The sequence below is a fragment of the Pan troglodytes genome, chromosome 20 (genome assembly GCF_028858775.2).
Source record: "Pan troglodytes isolate AG18354 chromosome 20, NHGRI_mPanTro3-v2.0_pri, whole genome shotgun sequence".
NCBI lineage: Eukaryota > Metazoa > Chordata > Mammalia > Primates > Hominidae > Pan > Pan troglodytes.
Genome location: NC_072418.2, coordinates 5,802,869 through 5,825,332, shown reverse-complemented (window position 1 = coordinate 5,825,332; position 22,464 = coordinate 5,802,869). Strand labels below are relative to the sequence as shown.

At 56.2% G+C, this 22,464-nt stretch overlaps 3 protein-coding genes across 8 annotated transcripts in view; 1 reads left to right on the top strand and 2 right to left on the bottom strand.

Moving 5' to 3' along the window:
• The first annotated feature begins 53 nt into the window (after window positions 1-53).
• On the top strand, window positions 54-6,224 carry SMIM24 (small integral membrane protein 24). Its single transcript, XM_016937044.3, has 4 exons — window positions 54-288; window positions 1,661-1,772; window positions 2,112-2,171; window positions 5,636-6,224. Exons 1-4 carry the CDS (start codon window positions 54-56, stop codon window positions 5,787-5,789), a joined length of 561 nt encoding a protein of 186 aa, XP_016792533.1. The 3' UTR covers window positions 5,790-6,224.
• A 5,223-nt stretch (window positions 6,225-11,447) lies between these two features.
• Window positions 11,448-22,464, bottom strand: part of NFIC (nuclear factor I C) — a 107,033-nt gene continuing 96,016 nt past the window's right edge. For 5 of the 6 annotated variants that reach the window (XM_063801003.1, XM_016937039.4, XM_016937042.4 and 2 more), the window contains one exon: window positions 11,448-17,887. Coding sequence is in view for 4 of the 6 variants with exons in the window: in XM_016937039.4 (XP_016792528.1) it covers window positions 17,870-17,887 (18 nt within the window). In the remaining 2 variants the exon portion in view is untranslated. The remainder of the gene's footprint in view (window positions 17,888-22,464) is intronic. The other variant, XM_054673862.2, reaches the window with a different exon arrangement.
• Window positions 16,260-17,030, bottom strand: LOC107969841 (proline-rich protein HaeIII subfamily 1-like). The gene has a single exon (XM_054673863.1). The coding sequence runs from the start codon at window positions 17,028-17,030 to the stop codon at window positions 16,260-16,262; it is 771 nt and encodes a 256-aa protein (XP_054529838.1).

Here is a 22,464-nt window from a genome sequence, read left to right as displayed (position 1 = left end):
CTGGCCTCCCGGAGGGAGAGCGATGGGGCAGGAGATGGCAGGGGAGGGGCAGGATGCCCAACCAGGTGGTGCCAGGGGCGGGCCCCGCTCCCAGGTCTCATGCATCCCCCGCCCCGGGACCTTCTGTGCCTTATCACGGGGAGGCAGGGCCTCGCCCACACCAAACCTGTGGACGCCGACCCGGGACCGCCGCTGGCTGGCTGCTGGCTCACTCGACCGTCATGGAGACCCTGGGGGCCCTTCTGGTGCTGGAGTTTCTGCTCCTCTCCCCGGTGGAGGCCCAGCAGGGTAGGTGCAGGGGGGCGGGAGGGGGCGTCGCGGGATGGGGGAGTTGGTCAGGTGATCACCATCTCCCAATTTTCCATGGCGAGAAAAAGGAGAGGGGGCAGGAAGAAAAGGAAGAGTGGCTTGGAGGCCCTTCTCAACCCCCGCAGTACCGCCCGGCCTCCCCCTCGCTGGGCTCTGCCCTCCTCTGTAAGGGACCCCCCACCGCCTACCCGAGCCTTTCCCCTCTCCAGCCCTTCTGAGCACACCTGGCTGAAGCCCCCCCCCCTTGAGCTCGGCCCCACTCTGAGCTCGGGCCTCCTTTACAAGCCCCTCCCCATCTGAGTCCCCTCCTCTTTTGTGAACCACTCCTTCTCACGCCTCCTCCTTTATAAACCCCTCCCCGAGCCCCTCCTCCTCTGTAAGCCCCTCCCCTCTGAGCTCCTCCTTCTTTATAAGCCCCTCCCCCTGAGCCTCTGACTCCTCTGTAAGCCCTTCCCCGCTGAGCTCCTTCTCCTTTATAAGCCCCTCCCCCTGAGCCTCTGCCTCCTCTACAAGCCCCTCCCACTCTGAGCCCCCTAGTTCACAAGCCCCTCCCCATCTGAGCCTCTTCCTCCTCTGTAAGCCCCTCCTTCTCACTCATCCTTTATAGACCCCTCCCTGAGCCCCTCCTCTGTTGTAAGCCCCTCCCCTCTGAGCTCCCCCTTCTTTATAAGCCCCTCCTCCTGAGCCTCTGCTGCCTTTATAAGCCCCTCCCACTCTGAGACCCTCTCCCCTTATAAGCACCTCCCCTCTGAGCTCCTCCTTTATAAGCCCCTCCCGCTAAGCCTCTGCCTCCTTTTATAAGCTCCCTCCAACAGCTCCTCTGTTGTAAGCCCCAACCCCCCAGACTCTTCTTTATAAGCCCTCCCCATCTGAGACCCTCTTCACAAGCCTCTACCCATCTCAGCCCCCTCCTTCTTCATAAGCCCCTCCTCTGAGCTTGTTCTCCTTTATAAACCCCACCCCTGAGCCACTCCTTTGTCATAAGCCCCGCCCCTCTGAGGTCCTCCTTTATAAGCCCCTCCCCCTGAGCCTCTGCCTGCATTATAAGCCCCGCCCCTTCTGAGCCCTCCTGATTTGTAAACTCCGTCCCCTCTAAGCCCCCCTTCTTTTATAAGCCCCTCCCCTCTCTGGGCCCCCAGGCTCCCTCCCACTCTGGTAAGGTACCCTCCCCCTCTCTAAACCCTCCCGACCCCCCTACGCCATCCAGGTCGCTGAAGCTCCGTCCCTTTCCAATACCCCCTCTGTCGGAGCACCCCCGGTGACCTTCTCTCTCTCCTTGCTAGGGTGGTGGGGGAATGGGGGTCTTCTGCCCTTTCCTTCCTCTGAGTCGAACCTCCCCAACTTCCTGCAGCCACGGAGCATCGCCTGAAGCCGTGGCTGGTGGGCCTGGCTGCGGTAGTCGGCTTCCTGTTCATCGTCTATTTGGTCTTGCTGGCCAACCGCCTCTGGTGTTCCAAGGCCAGGTGGGTGCCCGCCCCCACCCCGCTGCCCCCACAGCCCTGCCCCCACCCCCAGCTTCCCAACCCTCTCTGGTACCCCCATCACCAGCCTCGAAGTCCGAAGGTCTCCCATTTCCCTGCTGCTCCTCCAACCCCTACTCTCAGAGCCCAGATCCCGGGCCTGCACCCGCCTCCCTCCCCAAGACAACCAGCCAGGCAGCCCAGCCCTTCCTTGCGTCCTGGGGTTCATGAGCCCCGGCTGGGAGGTTGGGACAGAGGCTGAGGCGGTCACACCGCTTCCTTCCCTTTACCGCCCCCTTTCTCCTCTCCCGCCCCCTTCCACCTTTCCCTTTATCTCTGCAGGGCTGAGGACGAGGAGGAGACCACGTTCAGAATGGAGTCCAACCTATATCAGGACCAGAGGTACTATCCGTGCGGATGCTGGGGGTCTGTGTGAGCCCCTCCTCGGGGTGGGGGAACGGGTGTGCGCAGATGACCTTGCTGTCCTGAATCCTTCAAACACATTCCTGCCCTGGGATCTTCACCTTTCCTGTATCTTCTGGCAGCTCCTTCTCCTCCTCCAGTCCCTAGTCAGGGGTTTCCAGCCTGGCCACCAGCCTTCCTGACACTGTCCCCAGCCCCAAGTCTGATTCATGCTTATCACCAGTGGAACTGTCTTAGTTGTTCACTAATTTTGAGACATTACGTGGTGCCTTCCAGTTGTGTAGGCAACTTAGCTTTGGTCCTGGCTGTGTCCTCATACCCAGCATTGGGCCTGAAACACAGGAGGTGCTTAATAAATACCTGTTGAAGAAGACTGTGGTGTAGGATTGTGTAGGTGTCTGTACAAGGCCTAGGTATGGGCGACCCACCTGGACTCAGTGCCTCCTATGGCTCTGACTGCCTCCCAACCTGAGGATTCCCACAGAGGACTCAGGGTTGCAGACCTCCATCTTCCATCCACCCATCACCCACTCATCCACCCACTCACCCATTCACCCACTCACCCACCATCCATCCATCCATCACCCACCCATCCACCCACTCACCCATCCACCCACTCACCCATTCACCCACTCACCTATCCACCCACTCACCCATCCACCCACTCACCCATCCATCACCCATTCACCCACTCACCCATCCACCCACTCACCCATCCATCCATCACCCACCATCCATCCATCCATCATCCATCCATCCATCATCCATTCATCACCCATCTGTTCACTCACCCAGCTGCCCACCCACCCATCTATTCACCTACCACTTATCCACCCACTCACCCATCCATTCATCACCCCCCATCCATTCATCACCCATCCACCCATCACCTACCCATCCACCCACCCACCATCCATCCACCCACCATCTGTCTGTCATCCATCCATCCATCCATCCATCCACTCACCCATCCCCCCACCCATCCATTCACCAACCCGTCCACCCACTCACCCATCCATTCATCACTCATCCATCCATCACCCACCCCCATCCATTCATCACCCACCCATCCACCCACCCACTATCCATCCACTGACCATCCATCATCCATCCATTCATCCATCCATCCATCCATCCATCCCCCATCTATTCACTCACTCACCCACCCCCCGACCTATCCATTCACCAATCCATCCACCCACTCACCCATCCACCCACCCACTCATCTGTTCACACACCCATCCATCTACCCACCCATCTATCCATCAGCCATCCATTCACCATCCATCCACCCACCCATCTATTCATCCACCCATCAATCCATCATCCATCCACCCACCCACCCATCCACCCATCCATCCATCCATCCATCACCTATCCATCCATCACCCATCTATTTACTCATTCATCCACCCACACAGCCATCCATCCACCTACCCATTTATCCATCCATCCATCCATCCATCCATCCATCCATCCATCCATCCATCCAGGGCTGAGGGCTCTGTCTTGGGCAAAGGCTTGGGGACAGGAGTAGGAGAGTGGGAGCTGGGAGGTGACCAGCCTGGCTGGGAGAGTCTCAGCTGAGTCCAAGATGTGCCTGAGGGAGAGGACCTGAGTGGTGGCTTTGTCTAAGACCTGGCTCAGCCCCAGTAAAATATGATTCCTACTCCCAGGATGTACTGGGGGATCTGGATCCCACCTGTGCACCTGTACCTGTAGCTTCCTTTCTGCCTTGTTCAATCCTCCATCCATCCACCCAACCATCCACTTGTACATCCATCTATCAGTCTGCCCGTGCAGTCCTCACCCTCCAACCACCCATCCATCAGTCCACCTACCCATTAGCCCATTGATCTGTCCACTCACTGATACACGCACCCACCCACCTATGCGTCCATCGAACTATGCAGTCTTCACTCTCCAACTGTCCATCCATCAGTCTATCTATCCATTAGCTCATTGATCCATCCACCCACCTACAGTCTCATTCATCCTCCATCTACCTATCCATTGGTATGTCATTCTCTTCTTCCTCCAATTCATCCATTCATCTACTTATTAATCTGTCCCTCCCTCCATGCAACCATCAATTCACCCAACTGCTTATCTACTCATCCATCCATCCACCTATACATTCATTCATTGATCTATACATCCATCTATACTCCCATCCACCCATTCTCCATTCTGCATACCGCCATCCACTGATCCATCAGTCTCTCCTTCCTGCAATGTATTCATTTATCTTCCAATTCATTTATTCAACCTCCATGCAGCAGTCCATTCATGTAACTACTTATCTACTCATCCATCCACCCACCCATCCATCCATTCATCCACCAACCCATTCATTCATCCATCCACCCATCCATCTATCATCCATCCATCCACCATCCATCAATCACCCAGCCATCATCCGCCCACCCACACACTCACTCATCCATTCATTCGCCAACTCAGTCACCCATCTGTTCACCCACCCATTCATTAATTCATCCACCCACTCATCCATCCATTCATCCACCCATTCACTTATCCACCCACCCACCCATCCATTCACCCACCAATTCATTAATTCATCCACCCACTCATCCATCCATTCATCCACCCATTCACTTATCCACCCACCCACCCATCCATTCACCCACCATCCATCCATCACCTATCCACCTACCATCCGTCCACCCACTCAACTATCCACTCACCCATCCACCCACCCACCCATTCATCTGTCTACTCATCCATTCATCATCCATCTATCCACCCACCCACCCATCCATCCATCACCTATCCACCTACCATCCGTCCACCCACTCAACTATCCACTCACCCATCCACCCACCCACCCATTCATCTGTCTACTCATCCATTCATCATCCATCTATCCACCCACCCACCCATCCATCCATCCTTCCAACCACTCACCCACCTAGCCATCCACCCATTCATCCAGTCATCCATACCCCCATCCATCATCCATCCACCCACCCACTATCCACCCACCTGTCCACTCATCTACCCATCTATTCCCTAACTTCTTTACACACCTACCCACCTATCCATCCATCCATGGAGCAGTTGAGTCTTAGTTGCAATGATGATATGCAGTGTGAACCTCCATATCATCTGTCCAGCCACTGCACCCAGCCTCAAAAGCAGCCTCCTTCGCCAGGAGTAAACTGAGTCCCAAGAGGCAACAGGGAGCCTTTGGCTTATGTCCATCCCTCCATCCACCCATCCATCCCTCCATGGAGCAATTGAGTCTTAGTTGCTGTCTTTGTGAAATGGAAATCGTGAGGCCGCGTAGTTAGGGTTATTTTGAAGATTCACTGAGATACCGCTTGTAAAATACTCATCACATGGGCTGGCTCAAGTGAGTGGCCATTAAATAGGAGTGTCTCTGTTTCTTATTATGGTTTGGGGCCTTTGTATCCCTACAGTGAAGACAAGAGAGAGAAGAAAGAGGCCAAGGAGAAAGAAGAGAAGAGGAAGAAGGAGAAAAAGACAGCAAAGGAAGGAGAGAGCAACTTGGGACTGGATCTGGAGGAAAAAGAGCCCGGAGACCATGAGAGAGCAAAGAGCACAGTCATGTGAAGATTCCTGGCTGCCTCTTCCAGGCAGTCCCCCAGAGATGCCTCTTCTGCCCCCTAAAAGCAGTGCCCTGGACTTGAAGCCCGTGAAATGACTCCATCTGGGATTCAGAATACAGTGTTCTCAAGTGAAGAAGGCTTGGAACCCACCCCACCTCCCTCATTGGGGGCTCTCTGGGCAAACATGGTTTTCATGCACCCCTCTTCCTGAGCTTGGTCCCTGCCTGGTGATTCTTCTTATACTCGGAGAGCATCCCTGGTTGAGGAGACACCCGCAATCCTCCACGATCTCATGGCTCCACCTGCTTCTCCCCACTGCCTGATTTCTTTTCTCTCTGCCTGATGTCTACTGAACAGAACTTCCCCTCTCCCATGCACCCACTGCCAGCTGAGAGCTGCTTCCCAATGGCCTGCATTAAAGCATTCGTAACAGCCCTTTGGAAGGGCTCCTGTCATCTCTTGGGACTCAGTTTACCTCTGGGGAAGGAGGCTGCTTTTGGGGCTGCAGGCGATGGCTGGGCAGATGATATGGAGGCTCAGGGTGCACGGGTGCCCAGACGCCCTGAGCAGATTAAACACTCCCCCCGCAATCTGGTTTTTTGCTGTCCTGAGCCCTGGACTTTGAGCCCTGAGCGCCGTCTCCAAGCAAATCTTTGCTCCTTCCCCCACCTCACTTTGTTTTGGGGCACGTGACTTTTTTCCTGGGAGCTGTATCTTGGAGGGTGGGGGTGCCCCAGGGCCCTGCAATATCTTGGAAAGGGACTAGCACTTCCTTTTCCCAGTTTCTGTTCTCCTGCTTCCCCTCACCTTCTCCAGGCCCTGGACCTTGCCCTGAACAATGACCATTTCTCTTTTATTTGAGATGGAGTCTTGCTCTGTCACCCAGGCTGGAATGCAATGCTGTGATCTTGGCTCACTGCAGCCTCTGCCTTCCAGGTTCAATCAATTATCCAGCCTCAGCCTGGCCACAATGACCATTTCTTAATGAGGACCTTTTTCTTTTCTTTTTTTTTTCTTTAGACAAAGTCTCACTCTGTCGCCCAGGCTGGAGTGCAGTGGTGCAATCACTCTGTCACCCAGGCTGGAGTGCAGCGGTGCAATCTCTGCCTCCTGGGTTCAAGTGATTCTCCTGCCTCAGCCTCCCGAGTAGCTGGGATTACAGGCATGCACCACCATGCCTGGCTAATTTTTGCATTTTTAGTAGAGACGGGGGTTTCACCATGTTGGCCAGGCTGGTCTCGAACTCCTGACCTCAGTTGATCCGCCTGCCTAGGCCTCCCAAAGTGCTGGGATTACAGGTGTGAGTCCCTGCTCCTGGCCCTTTTCTTTTCTTCTTTTCTTTCTTTCTTTCTTTCTCTTTCTTTCTTTTTTCTTTTGAGATGGAGTTTTGCTCTTGTTGCCCAGGCTGGAGTGCAAGGGCCCGATATTGGCTCACCGCAACCTCCACCTTCCAGTTCAAGCGATTCTCCTGCCTCAGCCTCCCGAGTAGCTGGGATTACAGGCACCCACCACCACTTCCGGCTAATTTTTTGGGTATTTTTTAGTAGAGATGGCGTTTCACCGTATTAGCCAGGATGGTTATTATTTTTTGAGACAAGGTCTCACTCTGTTTCCCAGGCTGGAGTGCAGGGGGCAGGACTTCTCCACTAGGGGGCGTTTGGAAATTTTTTAAAAAATTAAATATTTTGTAGAGACAGGGTCTTGCTCTATTGCCCAGGCTGGAGTGCAGTGATTCCATCATAGCTCATTGTAGCCTTGACCTCCCGGGCTCAAGCGGTCCTGCTGCCTCAGCCTCCTGAGCAGCTGGGACCACAGGCACATATCACCACACTCAGCTATTTTTTAAATTTTATTTTTGAGGTGGAGTCTCCCTCTGTCACCCAGGCTGGAGTGCAGTGGCACGATCCCAGCTGACTGCAATCTCCACCTCCCAGGTTCAAGCAATTCTCATGCCTCAGCCTCCTGAGTAGCTGGGATTACAGGCGCCTGCCACCACACCTGGCTGATTTATACGTTCTTAGTAGAGACGGAGTTTCACCGTGTTGCCCAGGCTGGTCTCGAACTCCCAGGCTCAAGCAATCCACCCTCCTTGGCCTCCAAAAGTGCTGGGATTAGAGTTGTGAGCCACCGTGCCCAGCTAATTTTATGTTTATTTTTTGATAGAGCTAGAGTCTCGCTGTATTACCCAGGCTGGTCTCTAACTCCTGACCTCAAGCAATCCTCCCATCTCTGGTATCCCAAATTGCTGGGATTACAGGCATGAGCCACTGCACCCGGCCGCATTTGGAATTTTTTTGCGGGGGCATTTTGGGTTGTCACAAGCCTTCCCCCGTTTTAGGGTGGGGAGTCAGGGGTGACCAACCCAACAGCCTGCATTACTGGGACAGCCCTCCCCTCCCAGCCAGGAATCTCATCACCCAGGGGCCAAGGGCTGGACACGACCGAGGCTTTCCGTAAGATCCAAGGGGAGGCTAAGTTTCCACCGCTGAGTTTCCACCCCAGCCCTGGCTGATCCCCTGACTCCAGCTGAGACCCCCTGACCTTGGCTCAACCCCTGCTCTACAAGAAGCCTCTTCTGGCCTGACTGGAGCCCCCGTTTCCCGCTGCAGAGAGGAATTGGGATCGGGGAGGTTGGCGGGGGGGGGGGGGGGGGGGGGGTCCCCAGCCTGCCCACAAGGGGGCGCCAAAACCTCGCTGCTGAGGGTAAGTGGGGGCCACCCAAGTTGGGAGTGGGACGTGGGAAGGGGCCTCGGACCCCCCATCCTCGGTGTCCTCGGTGCCTGTCACCAGGAAGCAGCGTGGGGTCGTGTCAGTGAGGACGCACTGTGCCTGCTGCCCTGTCAATGCACCTTACCTCGCTTCTTTGTGCCTCAGTTTCCCCATTTGCAAAAAAGGATCGTCCCCGCCTTGTGGTCTTGTGGGTAGGATGGAAGGAGCCCATGGTGCAAAGAGAGTTTTTCTGGCCCAACCTGGGGTCTTTTGGGGTTTTGGAGTTGGGGACAGGATGGAGGGCCCCATCTCAGCCCCCCCAAGAACTAGCCTCTCATACTCTTTTTTTGTTTTTGTTTTTTTGAGACAGGGTCTTGCTCTGTCGCCCAGGCTGGAGTGCAGTGGCGTGATCTTGGCTCACTGCAGCCTCTACCTATCAGGCGCGAGGGATCTTCCCACCTCTGCCTCCCAAGTAGCTAGGACTACAGGAATGCACTACCACGCCTGGCTATTTTTTTTTTTTTTTTGAGATAGGGTCTCGCTCCATTGCCCAGGCTGGAGTGCAGTGGTGCGGTCTTTACCTCCCGGGTTCAAGCAATTCTCCCACCTCAGCTTCCTGAGTAGCTGGGATTACAGGGGCGCATCACCACACCCGGCTAATTTTTGTATTTTTAGTAGAGACAGGGTTTCACCATGTTGTCCAGGGTGGTCTCAAACTCCTGACCTCAAGTGATCCTCCCACCTCTCAAAGTGCTGGGACTGCAGGCATGAGCCACCGCACCCAGCCCCTTTCACACTCCTGATTCTCCCGGGCCCCAGCCTCCCTCCCCTCTGACCTCAGTGTAGGAGGGGCCCCCAGTCTGGAGGGGACAGAGCTGGACACGGTCATGCCCCTGAATGGTCAGGGCTGGGTCAGGAGTGATTGGGGGTAGAAGCTCTGCTGGGGCAGGTGGGGAAGGCTTCCTGGCCGAGGGTGTATTGAAACCATGTTGGGGCCCATCCTTCTGCCCCCAGCCCTCCATGGCTCCCACCTCCTTCAGGGGAAAAGTCAAAGTTTTCCCTGTGGCCCACAAGGCCCTGAATGACCTGCCCCGTCCCTTCCCTGCCCTCCAGTCCTCCCTCCATCCCTCTCCTCACTCTGCTCCAGCCACACAGGCCTCCTCACTGTTCCTCCAATGAAGCAGGCATGGTCCCGCCCTCGGGCCTTTGCAGGAGCTGTGACTTCTGCCAGAATTTCAGGACGCTCCTTCCCTCCCTCCCTCCAGACCTATCTAGATGGGACCACTCCCCACCCTTCCTCTGTTCATTGCCCTACTCATCACTTACCTCCTCTGACATCTTTTACTTCTATTTTATCAACTGATTGATTGGAGACAGGGTCTTGCTCTGTTGCACTCCAGGCTGGACAGCAGTGGTGCAATCACAGCTCACTGCAGCCTCAACCTCCAGGGATCAAACAATCCTCCTATCTCAGCCTCCTGAGACTACAGGTGTGTCACCACGCCCAGTTAACTTTTTAAGTTTATCTGTAGAGATGGGTTCTATGTTGCCCAGGCTGGTCCTGAACTCTTTGACTCAAGCGATCCTCCTGCCTTGGCCTCCCAAATTGCTGGGATTACAGGTGTGAGTCGCTGCACCCGGCCACTTCTACTTGTTGTTCACTGTTCTTCCTGACCTGGAGGAAGCTGTAGGCTCCAAGACGAGATCTGAATTTGAGTGTTTTGTTCACTGCTGGGTCCTAGGGCTTGGTACTCAGGAGATGCTCAGGAAGTCTTTGCTCAATGACTGGGAGTTTGCCAGGTAGCAAGAGAAGCTATTTTGTGCATTTATTGAGCACCGACTGTGTGCCAGGCTTGGATTATTCCAAGGCGCAAGGGAGGGGATGGAATCCCCTGTGCCTGGCACAGAGTGGGTGCTCCGTAGATGCCTCATGGAATTCACCGATAGCTCTGACACTGCTGGGGGAGGGAACCAGGCTGGAGAAAGGTGGGAAGACTTCCTGGCGGAAGAGGACACCAGTGTGAAAGGTCTGCACAGATGGGGAGGCAGGAATGAGCAAAGGCTAAGGGGTGTGAAACAGCCCATCCTACAAAGGGGAAGAGGTTACAGCCTCCAGGAGCATTGCTGGGACAGGTCTGGCCTCAGAAGCTCATTCAAAGCCACCATCTAAAGTGGGTCTCCCCCACCCCCAGGCACTGTGGACATGGGCGCTGGATCAGTCTCTGGGGTGGGGCCATCCTGGGCACTGCAGGGTGCTGAGCGGCGTCCCTGGCCTCTACCCACTCCATGCCAGGAGCACTTCCCAGTCGTGACAACCACGGATGTCTGAGACATCACCCAGTGTCCTCTGGGGGGCAGGATCGCCCTTGGGTGAGACTCCCTGGGTTAGGGGATTTCATGGACCCCCCAGTAGACTGCATCCCATGATCCTCCACCCTGCTGAGGTCCTAGGAGGCTGCACACATTGGAATCCCACCCTGAGTGGGGAGGGGGCGAGGAGGAGAATCCTAGGAGCTGCAGGTCTCCCTGGTTTCTGTCATCCACCCCATCAGGAGCTTACCCTGGTGTCTACTGTGAGCAGGGAGCAAATCTGATTTTTTTCCCCTCCAAACAATCAAAGCAGGTCTCTCCGCGCCAGGCACTGTGGATGTCTTGTGTGGATGTCTTGTGTGGATGAACCTTGGTTCTGGGCACTGCAGAATGCTGAGCAGTGTCTCTGGCTTCCACCCACTCCACGCCAGGAGCATCCCCCAGTCGTGGCAACCACAAATGTCCCCAGATATTGTCTAATGCCCCCAGGGGACACTTGATCTGAAGCTTTCAGAATCCCAGCCTGCCCATCCACGGGGCTTGGGGGTCCACCCCAGCTCCCTGCAGCCTCTGCCCCTCACTTTTCCAAAGGACACAGAGCAACCCACACGGGACATGGAAAAGAGGACCCGGGACAGCCAGAAAGAGTCGAAGCATAGCTTGTTTAATTTTTATACATTTTTTTCTTTTTTCTTTTTTTTTGTCTTTTATTGAATCTTTTATGGAATCCCCCTTTTTTCATTTTCATTTTTTTTTGCATAGGGAACAAATAAACAAAATAATGACAGCCAGAGTCACTTTCTGTAAATGGTACTTAGGTAGGCGCGTCCGCGAAAACCAAAATGACTGCATAATATACAAGGTTATGATTGGAGTATGATGTGAGGGGCGGGGTGGGGTGGGGGGAGAGCCGGTGGGTCTGCCCAGGTGTCCCCTTGTCCCCCTCCTGTCCTCGCTGTCAAGAGGAGAAGTAGGAGGAGGAGGGGAGGGTGGGGGACCCGCTGGAACCTTCTCCGGATTGGGTTCATGAGCATTTTTGTGGGTGTGTATGTGTGTGTTATCCAGTGTGCGGTAAGCAGAAAGCTAGAAGGAGAGTAAACTATCCTGGTGATATCAGTAAAATACAAAATGGAAACAACAACAAAAAAATCTCAAAGGGAAAAGGAAAGGAAAAGCAACACCACCCAAAGAGTAAAGGGGAGAAAAAAAGAAAAAAAAAACCCAAAGGAAAATGTTTTGTTTTGTCCCTCCCTCCTCCCAGCTGCCCCCCGACCCCCCACTGTATGCCCTGCCCCATCCTGTCCCCCTGGAGCCCTTGCTTGTTCTTTCTCTGTGTGAGAATGCTCGGGGCTGGGTGGGCAGGAAGCTGGGGGCACAGGCTGGGACCCCAGGACTTGAGGGGGCTTTGGTTTTGGGGGGGCCTGGCTGGGACCCAAGATGAGAGGATGGGGTGTGGATGCAGTTGAGGGGCCGGGGCAGCCTGTGTCCCCTTTTTGGAGGGCTCTCTTCCAGCCAGGAGATGTGCGTGGAAGGCTGGGGGGTGGTGGCTTGGGGGTGCATGACTTCCTCTCCGGGGCCCTTATTCCTATTGGATCCCCTTCCTCCTTCCTGTCTCAGGTGTGAGCAAAGCCTTGGGGAGGGGGCTGCCATGGATGGGGGGTGGGGCAGGAGAATCCCAAAGCCACACCAGCAGACATGTGAGGCACTGCTTGGGAAAAGTCTGTTTTGGTATCACTGGCAACAAGTCCTGCTGGTACTGCTTTGGGTCCGCCTCCTCACCTTGCCCTGCCGGGAGGTCAAGGGTGGTGGACTGACCTCACACTCTGTACCATTGAGCAATGGATGGGCAGCGGTGTCAGTTTGGAGGTGAGACTCTCAGGAAGTGTCTGACGTGGCAGAAATGGGGAAAGATGGGAGGATGCGGAGGAAGCTGGATTGAGAGATGTATGTCCCAGCGCCCTCCAAAGAGAAAGTAAAATCCGGGGTCTCAGAGAGAGAATCCAGACCAAGATACAAGGTAGCCACTGTATATTCTGTATTATGAGAAACAAATTCCAAAATTATATATATATATATATATATGTATAGTATAGCCCTACACTGGAGGTCAAAGTACCATTGGGGAGGCCAGGGTGGGTAGGGGGGCTGCTTGCTGTCTCTTCTGGAGGGCTGGACAGTTGCTCCTGGCTCCAGAACCTGTCTTGCAAGGGACAGTGGGGTGCAGCCAAGTCTGTCTGTGCTTGGGATGCTGCTGTCTCTCCAGGTCCTGGGGCAGGGAAGGTGGAATTGTCTGCTGCCTGGGGACCTGCAGGGGGACCCAGGTCTGGCCCCTAAGCGGCTCTCCCAACCGAGTCCCCTTTGGCATTCCTTTGGGATCTGATTGTCCAGCCCAGGGTGGGGCTCTGGGGTCAGAACCTGGGTTCCAGACCTGGGCATGAAGGACTCCAGATCCTCCTCTCCCCAGTCAAATAGGGCTGGGTCTTCCTACTCCCCCATGCCCCATCTCCACCCGGGTCATTGTCAGGTGCCCCCACGGAATGGGGACAATTTGCATATATTTGGGAGGCCTCCCTATTCTTTCCCACAGCATGGGCAGACCCCAGAATGAGACTGGGGGGGGGGGCCTGGCATAGGTGTGGTGTCCATAGCAGGGGTGGGTGATGGGGGCTTCCAGAGGGGGGTGGAACAAGATTTGAGAAGATGTCAGTTTCATACATGTAAAAAAAAAAAAAACAAAAAACCAACACTCCCTCCTCCACCCAGGGATGACGGCACCCCCTTTTGTGAACCCAAAATGCAGAGATGGGCACAGAATCCCGCTTCCTGGTGTTTTTGTCTTACTCTGTCTGCAGCAAGGCGCCTGGGAATTTTGCCCTACAGGGACCCTGTAGCTTTTCCAAGAAACAGGGAGGCAGGGAGAACTAAACCACCCACAACATGCTGCCTGGTATGGGCTTTTGCCTGCTGTACTCAGCCAAGGTGCCAAGTGAGCCAAGGAGGCAAGCTCGGGGTGAGAAGGGTGGCGTCCAGCCCAGGACTCTGGGCCCCCGGGTGTGGGCTGTGCAGGGACGTGATGGTCCCAATAGTGATGGGGCCACCCACTCCCTTTGCCTCCGGTTGCTCCTAGTTCCTTGGCAAGACAGATTTGCTCAGGAGCGGGGTAGAAAAAAAAAAAGCCAGAAATCAGCTACATGGATGCTGTGCACAGCCAGCCCGGGCTCTCTGGCCAATGCATATTACTTAAGGGCAATGTCGTGGCCAGCTGTGGTGGTCTGGGCTCTCCCTCTGTGTCGCCTGGGGAGGCTGCTGAGGTGACTTTTTGGAAGAAAACACGGGATGAGTGTATGATGGTGGCTGTGGAGACCACCCAAAATCCCGGGGTTGGGGGCAATAGTGAATGAATGGGACCATCTGCGTGGGTCCCTACACGAGATGCTTGGAGGGGCTGGAGGTGGTGAGGGCTGCAGGAATGGCCTAAGGTTGGAGAATCCCAGCCCTGGGTCCTCCCTGCCTGGCTGCCCCACTAACCATCTGGCTATTGTCTTAGCTTTGGTCAAGTAAAAAGCAAAGGAAGCTGAAGTTAAAAACAAAAAGAAAAGAAAAGAAAAAGAACAAAAGAAAATAAAATCAAGGACAAGACAACAGCATGCTCAGCCACCAGACCACAGCCTGTGACTCGGTGCCGCCTGGCTGTCCCTGTGCCCTGCTGGACCCTCGGCTGGGCCTCCAATGGCTGAGCCAGGCCCGTGGGTACAGACAGACAGACAGATATTGCATATATCAGGTTGTGTTTTTGTTTCATACCGGATACCCTTCATATTCACAGCTGGAAGACAGAGACAGGGGATGGGGGACAAAGGAGAGGGTGGGAGAGAATGCCACCTGGGGTGGTCTCTGGATAGGAGAAAAGAGGTCCTTTGGCAAGAAGGGTGGGGATGCACGGGGCAGGGGAGAGGGGGTGCCTCTGAGGTGGGTGTGGAACAGCATTTGACCCTGAGCCAGGGGTATGCCAGCCTGCATGAAAAGTGGGGAGCGGGGAGTCTGGCTGCGGGCGGGGTGGCCACCCCACGGTTGGAGGACAGCCTGCAGTGGGTCGGTGAATGGTGTCTGGGGGCCGGCCCGTGGCCTAGGGACCAATCAGAGAGGAGAGCCCTTTCCCAGGGCCAAGATGGGCCCCGGAGGTCTGTCCTCTGGGCAAGGGATTCAGAAATGACCCCTCTGGGTACCCGAGAGCAGGGTTGGGGGTGGTAGAGGCTGAGCACCAGGGGGCACCCCTGAATACAGCAGGAGGGGAGACAGGACCAAGGCCAGCCAGGGGCTGGGTAGACCTGGGGGCAATTGTTTTCAGTGGCTTGATTTCTAGCGTGGTTTTTCTTCCTTTTTTTTTTTTTTTTTTAGATTCTCACTTTCTTATTTTTTATTTTATTTTTTTACAAATAGAAATACATCCCTTTTCAATTTTTATTTTTTATTTCATGTCACTGTTTTGTCTTTTTTTTTTTTTTTTAACTACACGAGCAGAACATGCAGCTATGTGTGTGCGCTGATATTGTTTAAAGGTAATACTTATTCTCGGAAGGCAAGGCACATCTTGTGGTAGAAAATTTCGTGCAAATTAGGAAACATGGAATTTTTTTAAAGGTTTTTTTTGTATCTTTTTTTTTTTTTTTTTTTTTTTTAAAGAGGAAGTGGGGGGTGGAGGGGGCGAGGGACAGGGAGATAGAGCCAGGGATAGTCTGCCATGCATGTGTGTCAGCGCCGCCAGCTGACCTCGGGAGCCAGGTCGCAGGAGTCCTTGACTAAGCACCATGCAAAGTTAGGTAAAGAGTTGGTTCTCGTCGCGCCCTGACCCCTCTGGAGCCCGGCTGGCCTCCCTCCCCCACTCCACGACCCCCACCCTGGCTGAGAAGCTTCCGGACACCCCAATGGCACAACCCGACCACCCCCTCCCCCGCCCGCCCTCCTGGAGAGCGGCCCACGCTTTGATCCCCAAGGGCCACCGGGGGAGCGGGCCCCGAGGACAGACGGACGGAGGGACCAAGGGCTCGAGGCCAGAGGATGGCGAACCTCTCTCGGGGGTGATGGGGGAGGGTCCTGGGTCTTTCTCTTTAGGAGTGAGCGGGTTCGCAAAGCTCCTGAGGCTAGTTTGGGAGGAGAGTCTGGTTTTCGGGGGCAGGGGGGTGAGGCTAGGAGCAGGTGAGACCCGGAGACCTGCCCTGGCTTTGGCCTGGGTCGGGGGAGGGGGCCGTGGTGGGGGGAGTTTTTCCCTAGGCATGGAGGTCAGTTGGGGCTGGGCTGGGTGGGCCGGGGAGGGGTCCTTGGGTTTGAGCTCGATGGCCCTAAAACACCTAACACCCCCTCCCAGGCCTCCCCTAAAGATGGCGATCCTGGGGTGGGGGTGGAGGTGTGGATGGGGCCAGGGAGCCGGGGTGGGGGGGCACCTGGCGTCCCCAGCTTAGTGTTTTTGGAGCGGCTCAACGGAAAAACGCTTAGCAGATGGGAGGCCCCCTACACGGCCGCGGGGGGCCCCGAGGTGCGACGCCGAACCCCCCGAAAACCCTCCCCGTTCCGAGCGGGGACCGCTGGCGTCGGCCTCCTCTCTCCTCTGGGGGCCCAGCTGTGATGCACGTCCCCCAGCTGGGCCCCGCGTCGGGGGAGGCGATGAAAGTGCAAACGGCGGTCCCCCTTCGCTGGGAGGCACCAGGGAGGGGGGTCGCTCCAGAATGTAAGGCACTGGCAGCGGAGGCGTGGGGGGCGCACCGGCTTCCCCAGAGCCCACCCCCGCGCCCCGGCAGGGCAGGACGCTTGGGAAGTGACGCCTAGCTCTGCCCCTCGGGCCACGCAGGGGCCCCATCTCTCTAGCTCTGGGGGGGCACGGCGATGAGGGTTGACTGGAGGGGCTGGTGGAGAGGCTGGAGGGGAGGGGGAGGAGGCCCGCGGCCATTCCGTGTCCCAGCTGGACAAAGGGGGGGCGGGTGGTGGGAATCAGGCACTTAAACCACTCGCTCTCACCTCCCACCGCCAGGGGCTGACGGGGGCGCTCCAGACGGGCACCCCCAACTCGGGGAGCTCTGGGTGTCCGGGCTCCCCCATCCCCTTCCTCGGAAAGTGCATTTCTTACAGTGTGTGCAATGTGGGTCCCTCCCTTTGGGGGTGTGAGCCGGGCGAGGTGGGGGGGGCCTCCTATGCCGGGGGTGGGGGGTGGGGGGGCCGGGGCCAATTGCATAGAGACTTCTCCTCCCAAACAGGCGGGCGCGAGGGCTGAAAGAGTCCCCAGCGAGACAGCGAGTCGGCCGGCGCTTTGGGAGGGGCTTGTGGGGAGGCCCCACGGCAGGCAGGGCCCCCTCGAGGGGCAGCAGGTGCCTGGGCCTCACTTACTCCCCTGGCCAGGGCTAGCAAGCGCCACGCACCCCCGTGACACCACTCGCCTGCCCCACCCTGCCCGCCTCTGCGGTCTCCGCTGCCCGGCCGGGGTCCGCTGTGTCTCCCTTTCCCCCCAATGGCTGCGTCCTCGGTGGGGGGTGAGGGGCCGGTCCGTGTCCGGCAGAGGCGCGGGGGCCCGGGGAGAGGTGGCCTTGCTGGGTGTCGCGCCTGTCGGCCCTGGGCACAGGCTCCAGGCTGTGCTCACCTGGTCTCCGGACAGAGCCAGGGCCTCCGGGGCGCGGGCGGGCGGGTGGCCGGCGTCTGTCCTTCCCGAGCAGCAGGCGGAGAGGAGATGAATAACTTAGGAAGACGCCCTGTCCCGGGTCTCCCGTGGGGGTGGCGGGGCCTGGCCCTCCAGTCCTGCGGCCTTGGCGTCCCGAGAGTTGGAAACGTTGCGTCTTTACCTTTTGTCTTCTTGCTTGGGTGGGTTTTTATTTTTTCTTCTTCTTCTTTTTCCTTTGTTTTTTCTTTTCCTCCTGCGTGTGTGCGTCTATGTGTTTTGTCTTTTTGGCCGGGCTGGGAGTCGGCAGGGGTGTTCTTGTTCACTCTAATTTTCCACCGAAAACGTGGGCCGGGGGCCGGCTGTGCTGCCCCCTGGGATTCCTGGGATGATGGAGAAGGGGCGAGGGAAGAAGACCTTTGCTATCCCAGATACCAGGACTGAGTGGCCCAGTGGCGACAGAGAGAGAGGGAGAGAGAGACAGAGAAAAAGGGAGAGAAGTCGAGGGGTCAGACTCTGCTGCAGACATGGTTTACCTCTTCCCACGCTCACCCCCCACCTCCTGCAACCCTGTGACCTCAGTTTCCCCACCCCAGGCTCTAACAACCTGCTGGGTGACCCATGGCAAGTGACTTTGTCTCTGAGGAAGGCTTCCAGACACAGTACAGGATGCCCAGTGAAACTGGAGTTCTGGTTAACACAGAATTCTTTTAGTATAAGTCTAGCCCATGCAACATTGGGGATATACTTACACACACACACACAAAAGATCCATTTATCTGGAACTGTATTTTATATTTTATTTATTATTTTATTTTATTTTTTGAGATGGAGTTTTGCTCTTGTTGCCCAGGCTGGAGTGCAATGGCGTGATATTGGCTCACTACAACCTCTGCCTCCTGGGTTCAAGCAATTCTCCTACCTCAGCCTCCCGAGTAGCTGGTATTACAGGCGTCCACCGCCACGCCTGGATAATTTTTGTATTTTTTAGTAGAGATGGGGTTTCACCATGTTGGCCAGGCTGGTCTCAAACGCCTGACCTCAACTGATCCACCTTCCTCGGCCTCCCAAAGTGCCGGAATTACAGGTGTGAGCCAGTGCTCCCAGTCTGGAACTCAATCTTACTTTATTATATTATTTATTTATTTATTTATTTATTTATTGAGACGGTGTCTCGCTCTGTTGCCAGGCTGGAGTGCAGTGGCATGATCTCGGCTCATTGCAACCTCTGCCTCCCAGGTTCAAGTGATTCTCCTGCCTCAGCCTCCCGAGTAGCTGGGATTACAGGCACATGCCAGTACACTCAGCTAATTTTTATATTTTTAGTAGAGACAGGGTTTCACCATCTTGGCCAGGATGGTCTCACTGTCTTGACCTCGTGATCCACCCGCCTCGGCCTCCCAAAGTGCTGGGATTACAGGCGTGAGCCACTCTGCCTGGCCTTTATTTTATATTTTAAAAATTATTTTCTTCTCTATTTATTATTTATTTATGAGACAGAGTCTTGCTCTGTTGCCCAGGCTGGAATGCAGTGGTGTGATCTTGGCTCTCTACAACCTCCGCTTCCTGGGTTCAAGTGATCCTTGTGCCTCAGCCTCCCAAGTAGCTGGGATTACAGGCCCGCCCCACCACACCCAGCTAATTTTTGTATTCTTAGTAGAGACCGGGTTTCGCCATGTTGGCCGGGCTGGTCTTGAATTCCTGGCCTCAAGTGATCCGCCCACCTTGGCCTCCCAAAGTGCTGGGATTACAGGCGTGAGCCACTGTGGCCAGCCAATTTATTATTTTATTTTGAGACAGGGTCTTGCTCTGTTGCCCAGGCTGGAGTGCAGTGGTGCCATCATAGCTCACTGCAGCCTCCATCTCCTGGGCTCAAGTGATCCTCCCACCTCAGCCTCCCGAGTAGCTGGGACCACAGGTATGTACCACCACATCTGACTAGTTTTTTTTTTTTTTTTTTTTTTTGTAGAGGTGGGATTTCGCCATGTAGACCAGGCTGGCCTTGAACTCCTTCCTCCCAAAGTGCTAGGATTACAGACATGAGCCACCACATCAGCTGCCTTGTTCACTTTATAAAGAGTTTTTTTGTTGATTTTTTGAGACAGCGTCACGCTCTTGTCACCAGGCTGGAGTGCAGTAGCATGATCTCGGTTCACTGCAACCTCTGCCTCCCAGGTTCAAGTGATTCTCTTGCCTCAGCCTCCCGAGTAGCTAGGATTACACGCATGCGCCATCACACCCAGCTAATTTTTGTATTTTTGGTAGAAACGGGGTTTCTCCATGTTGGCCAGGCTGGTCTCAAACTCCTGACCTCAGCTTATTCGTTTGCTTTGGCCTCCCAAAGTGCTGGGATTACAGGCATGAGCCACTGCACATGGCCTTGAGAATGTTTTTAAAAAGTAAACAAGAGGCTGGGCTCGGTGGCTCATGCCTGTAATCCCAGTACTTTGGGAGACCAAGGTGGGTGGATCACCTGAGGTCAGGGGTTCGAGACCAGCCTGGCCAACATGGCGAAACCCTGTCTCTACTAAAAAATACAAAAATTAGCCAGGCGTGGTGGCACGTGCCTGTAATCCCAGCTACTCGGGAGGCTGAGGCAGGAGAATCGTCTGAATCCAGGGGGCGGAGGTTGCAGTCAGCCAAGATCGTGCCATTGCACTCCAGCCTGGGCAGCATAAGACTCTGTCTCAAAAAAAAAAACCAAAAAACCAAAAAAACCCCCCAAAAAATTCTCCTCTTTAATGATGCCCCCAGTATCCCCGTGAAGGAGGGGGTAGGTCTCCCTCCACTGCTCTGTTTTGTGTGAAGAAAGTGAGGCCCAGAGAAGTCAAGGAACTTGCCCGAGGTCACCAGCATGGAAGCGGCAGAGGTGGAACTTGAACTCAGGCCTGTCTGGCTCTGGCTCTCATTTCTGCTCCTGCCCAGGGCCAACCCCCTCGCCTGCCTCTCAGGAATCCCCTTGGCATCTTCTGAGCACTGTCCTGGGCATCCAGGGCCCATCCTGTCACAGGTCCCCCGGATGGCCCCCCCTCGCCCCACAGAAGCTCACTAAGCACAGGGGGGCTGAGGATGACTCTCAACCTCCCAGAGGCGGGAGACCGAGGCTAAGGGAGGGGAGTTCTGCATGGGGCTGTATCCAAGGTCATGTCATTTGCGGACAGCTCCGGCCTCAGTCTCTGCAGAGAAGCCGCTGTCCAGACCCCTGCCCTGGAAACGCAAACTCCAACCCCAGATGGAGCATCCAGGGTGGACTGTGAGGGGAGGGCTGTGCCTCTGGAACTGGGGAGACCCCTCCACTCCCCAACTGAGGTTAGAGGCGGGGCCGCCCCCCACCCCTGCAGCAAATCATTCAACAGAGCCCCTCCAACCAGGCAGCCACTGGGCCAGCCCATGGAACTGGCGCCACAGTGGTTCCCAGCGCCCCACCTCCAGCCAAGTTCAAGTTCATCTTGGCCATTACCTCATGTCTGGTTTCTGTTGGCAACCGACAGACTCTGGGCGTGACCCTCCCCGTGGTGGATCAGCCTCCCCTCAGCCCTTCCTCCCTCCTCCCTCCCCTCCCCTCCCCTTCCTGCCTGGCTGTGGCCCCAGCAATGGGGCGGGGATGGGGTGGGGGCACCCTCAACTCCACCCTCTCCCACTCAGCTGAGGGGAGACTGAGGCAGTGGGTGTGAAGGGTGAGGTTTGGGCTCTGGTATCCTGCTGGCCTGGCTGCAGCCGCCTGTGTGACTCCGGGCATGTAGCTCAATGCCCGCCTTGCCCCCCACCCTCGGTTTACCCAGCTGCTTACGTGGGCTCCCATGCAGGAGAAATGTAGGGGCGTGGAGGACATCACAGAGGGGAGGGGCCAGGGCGTCAGAGCCACCCAGCCTCACAGTGGGGGGATTGATAGGGACGGACATGGGGCGATGGGTGGGTAACTGACCAGGGCGAGATCAATTAGCATAGATCACGGGGAGGGATATTGATGGGGGGAGAGTCCATGGACTGGGGAGTGTTGGGAGCCAGAGAGGCAGAGGGAAAGGCGCGCCCACCCAGGCTTTGGGGGAGGAGGGGGCATAGGGAAGCGAATCCGCCAGGAATAGAGGAGGTGAATGCAAAAGTGCTGACTGGCCAGAATCGGAAATGAGAGGCCTCCGAGCTCAGGGCCCTTTGAGCGGGAGCTGGGAGAAGGGAGAGCGGGGTCTCACTGCTTCTTCCCTCCCTCTCTCCGGGGTCTGCAGGGAGGTGGCGGCGCCCGGCCTCAACCCAGGTGCTCTTAGTCCAGTCAGGGCAGCAGCAATGGGGTCCTCCCCAGACCTGTGCTCCCTGGATGCCCAGTTTGGGGACCTCGCCTTCCCCCAACCCATGCTCCCCTGAGAGCCTCTTGACAATGTGTCACCTCCTTTCTGTGCTCCAGAAAGTTCTGACTCCCAGGCCTGGTGGGTGTCCACTCCCTCCCTCTAAACCCTTCTATGGCTCCCCACTACCCCAGAGCAAAGCCCGCATCATCTGTCTGGCCCCTGCCACCGGAGATCTCTCACATTCCAGCTGGTTCCCCCTCCCCCGACCCACACCATTGCCTATGCTGAGCCCCTTGCCAGTGCCCCCCCACACCCCATTCTGCCAGCCCTGGTCCCACCCTTTCTGGGTCCCCACAGGAGTCCAGCCAGTCAAGATAGGGATGCTGAGAAAGGTGCCACCCTTGCCTGCCTCAGTTTCCCTTCCCTCCCAGGCTTGGGTGGGGTGGGGCTGGAGCCAGCACAGTCTGAGAGAAGGGTCCCGGGCCCTGGCGGGAGGGCCTGGTCAGAGAGTTTGGTCCAAGGCAGAGGCTGGGGAAGGGTTAAGCGGGCTGGGCCTCCTCCCACCGCAGCTTTTATTAGCTTTGGTTTCTGAACCACTTAAGACATTCCCAGCCTCCCGCAGGGGCAGGGAGCAATGTGGGGTGGGGGTGGCAAAGGTAATGCCGGGCTCCATCAGCACCAGGCGGGGGAGAGGTTGGCCATAGGGGGCCCAAATCCCAAAGCGAGGAGTCCTG

Excerpts from the sequence above, each read along its gene's own strand:
- SMIM24 (XM_016937044.3), top strand. The coding sequence starts at position 54 with ATGCCCAACCAGGTGGTGCCAGGGGCGGGCCCCGCTCCCAGGTCTCAT. Across the intron at positions 1,773-2,111 it reads CTCTGGTGTTCCAAGGCCAG|GGCTGAGGACGAGGAGGAGA; the intron begins GTGGGTGCCCGC and ends TTATCTCTGCAG. Across the intron at positions 2,172-5,635 it reads AACCTATATCAGGACCAGAG|TGAAGACAAGAGAGAGAAGA; the intron begins GTACTATCCGTG and ends GTATCCCTACAG.
- LOC107969841 (XM_054673863.1), bottom strand. The coding sequence starts at position 17,030 with ATGCAATTGGCCCCGGCCCCCCCACCCCCCACCCCCGGCATAGGAGGC.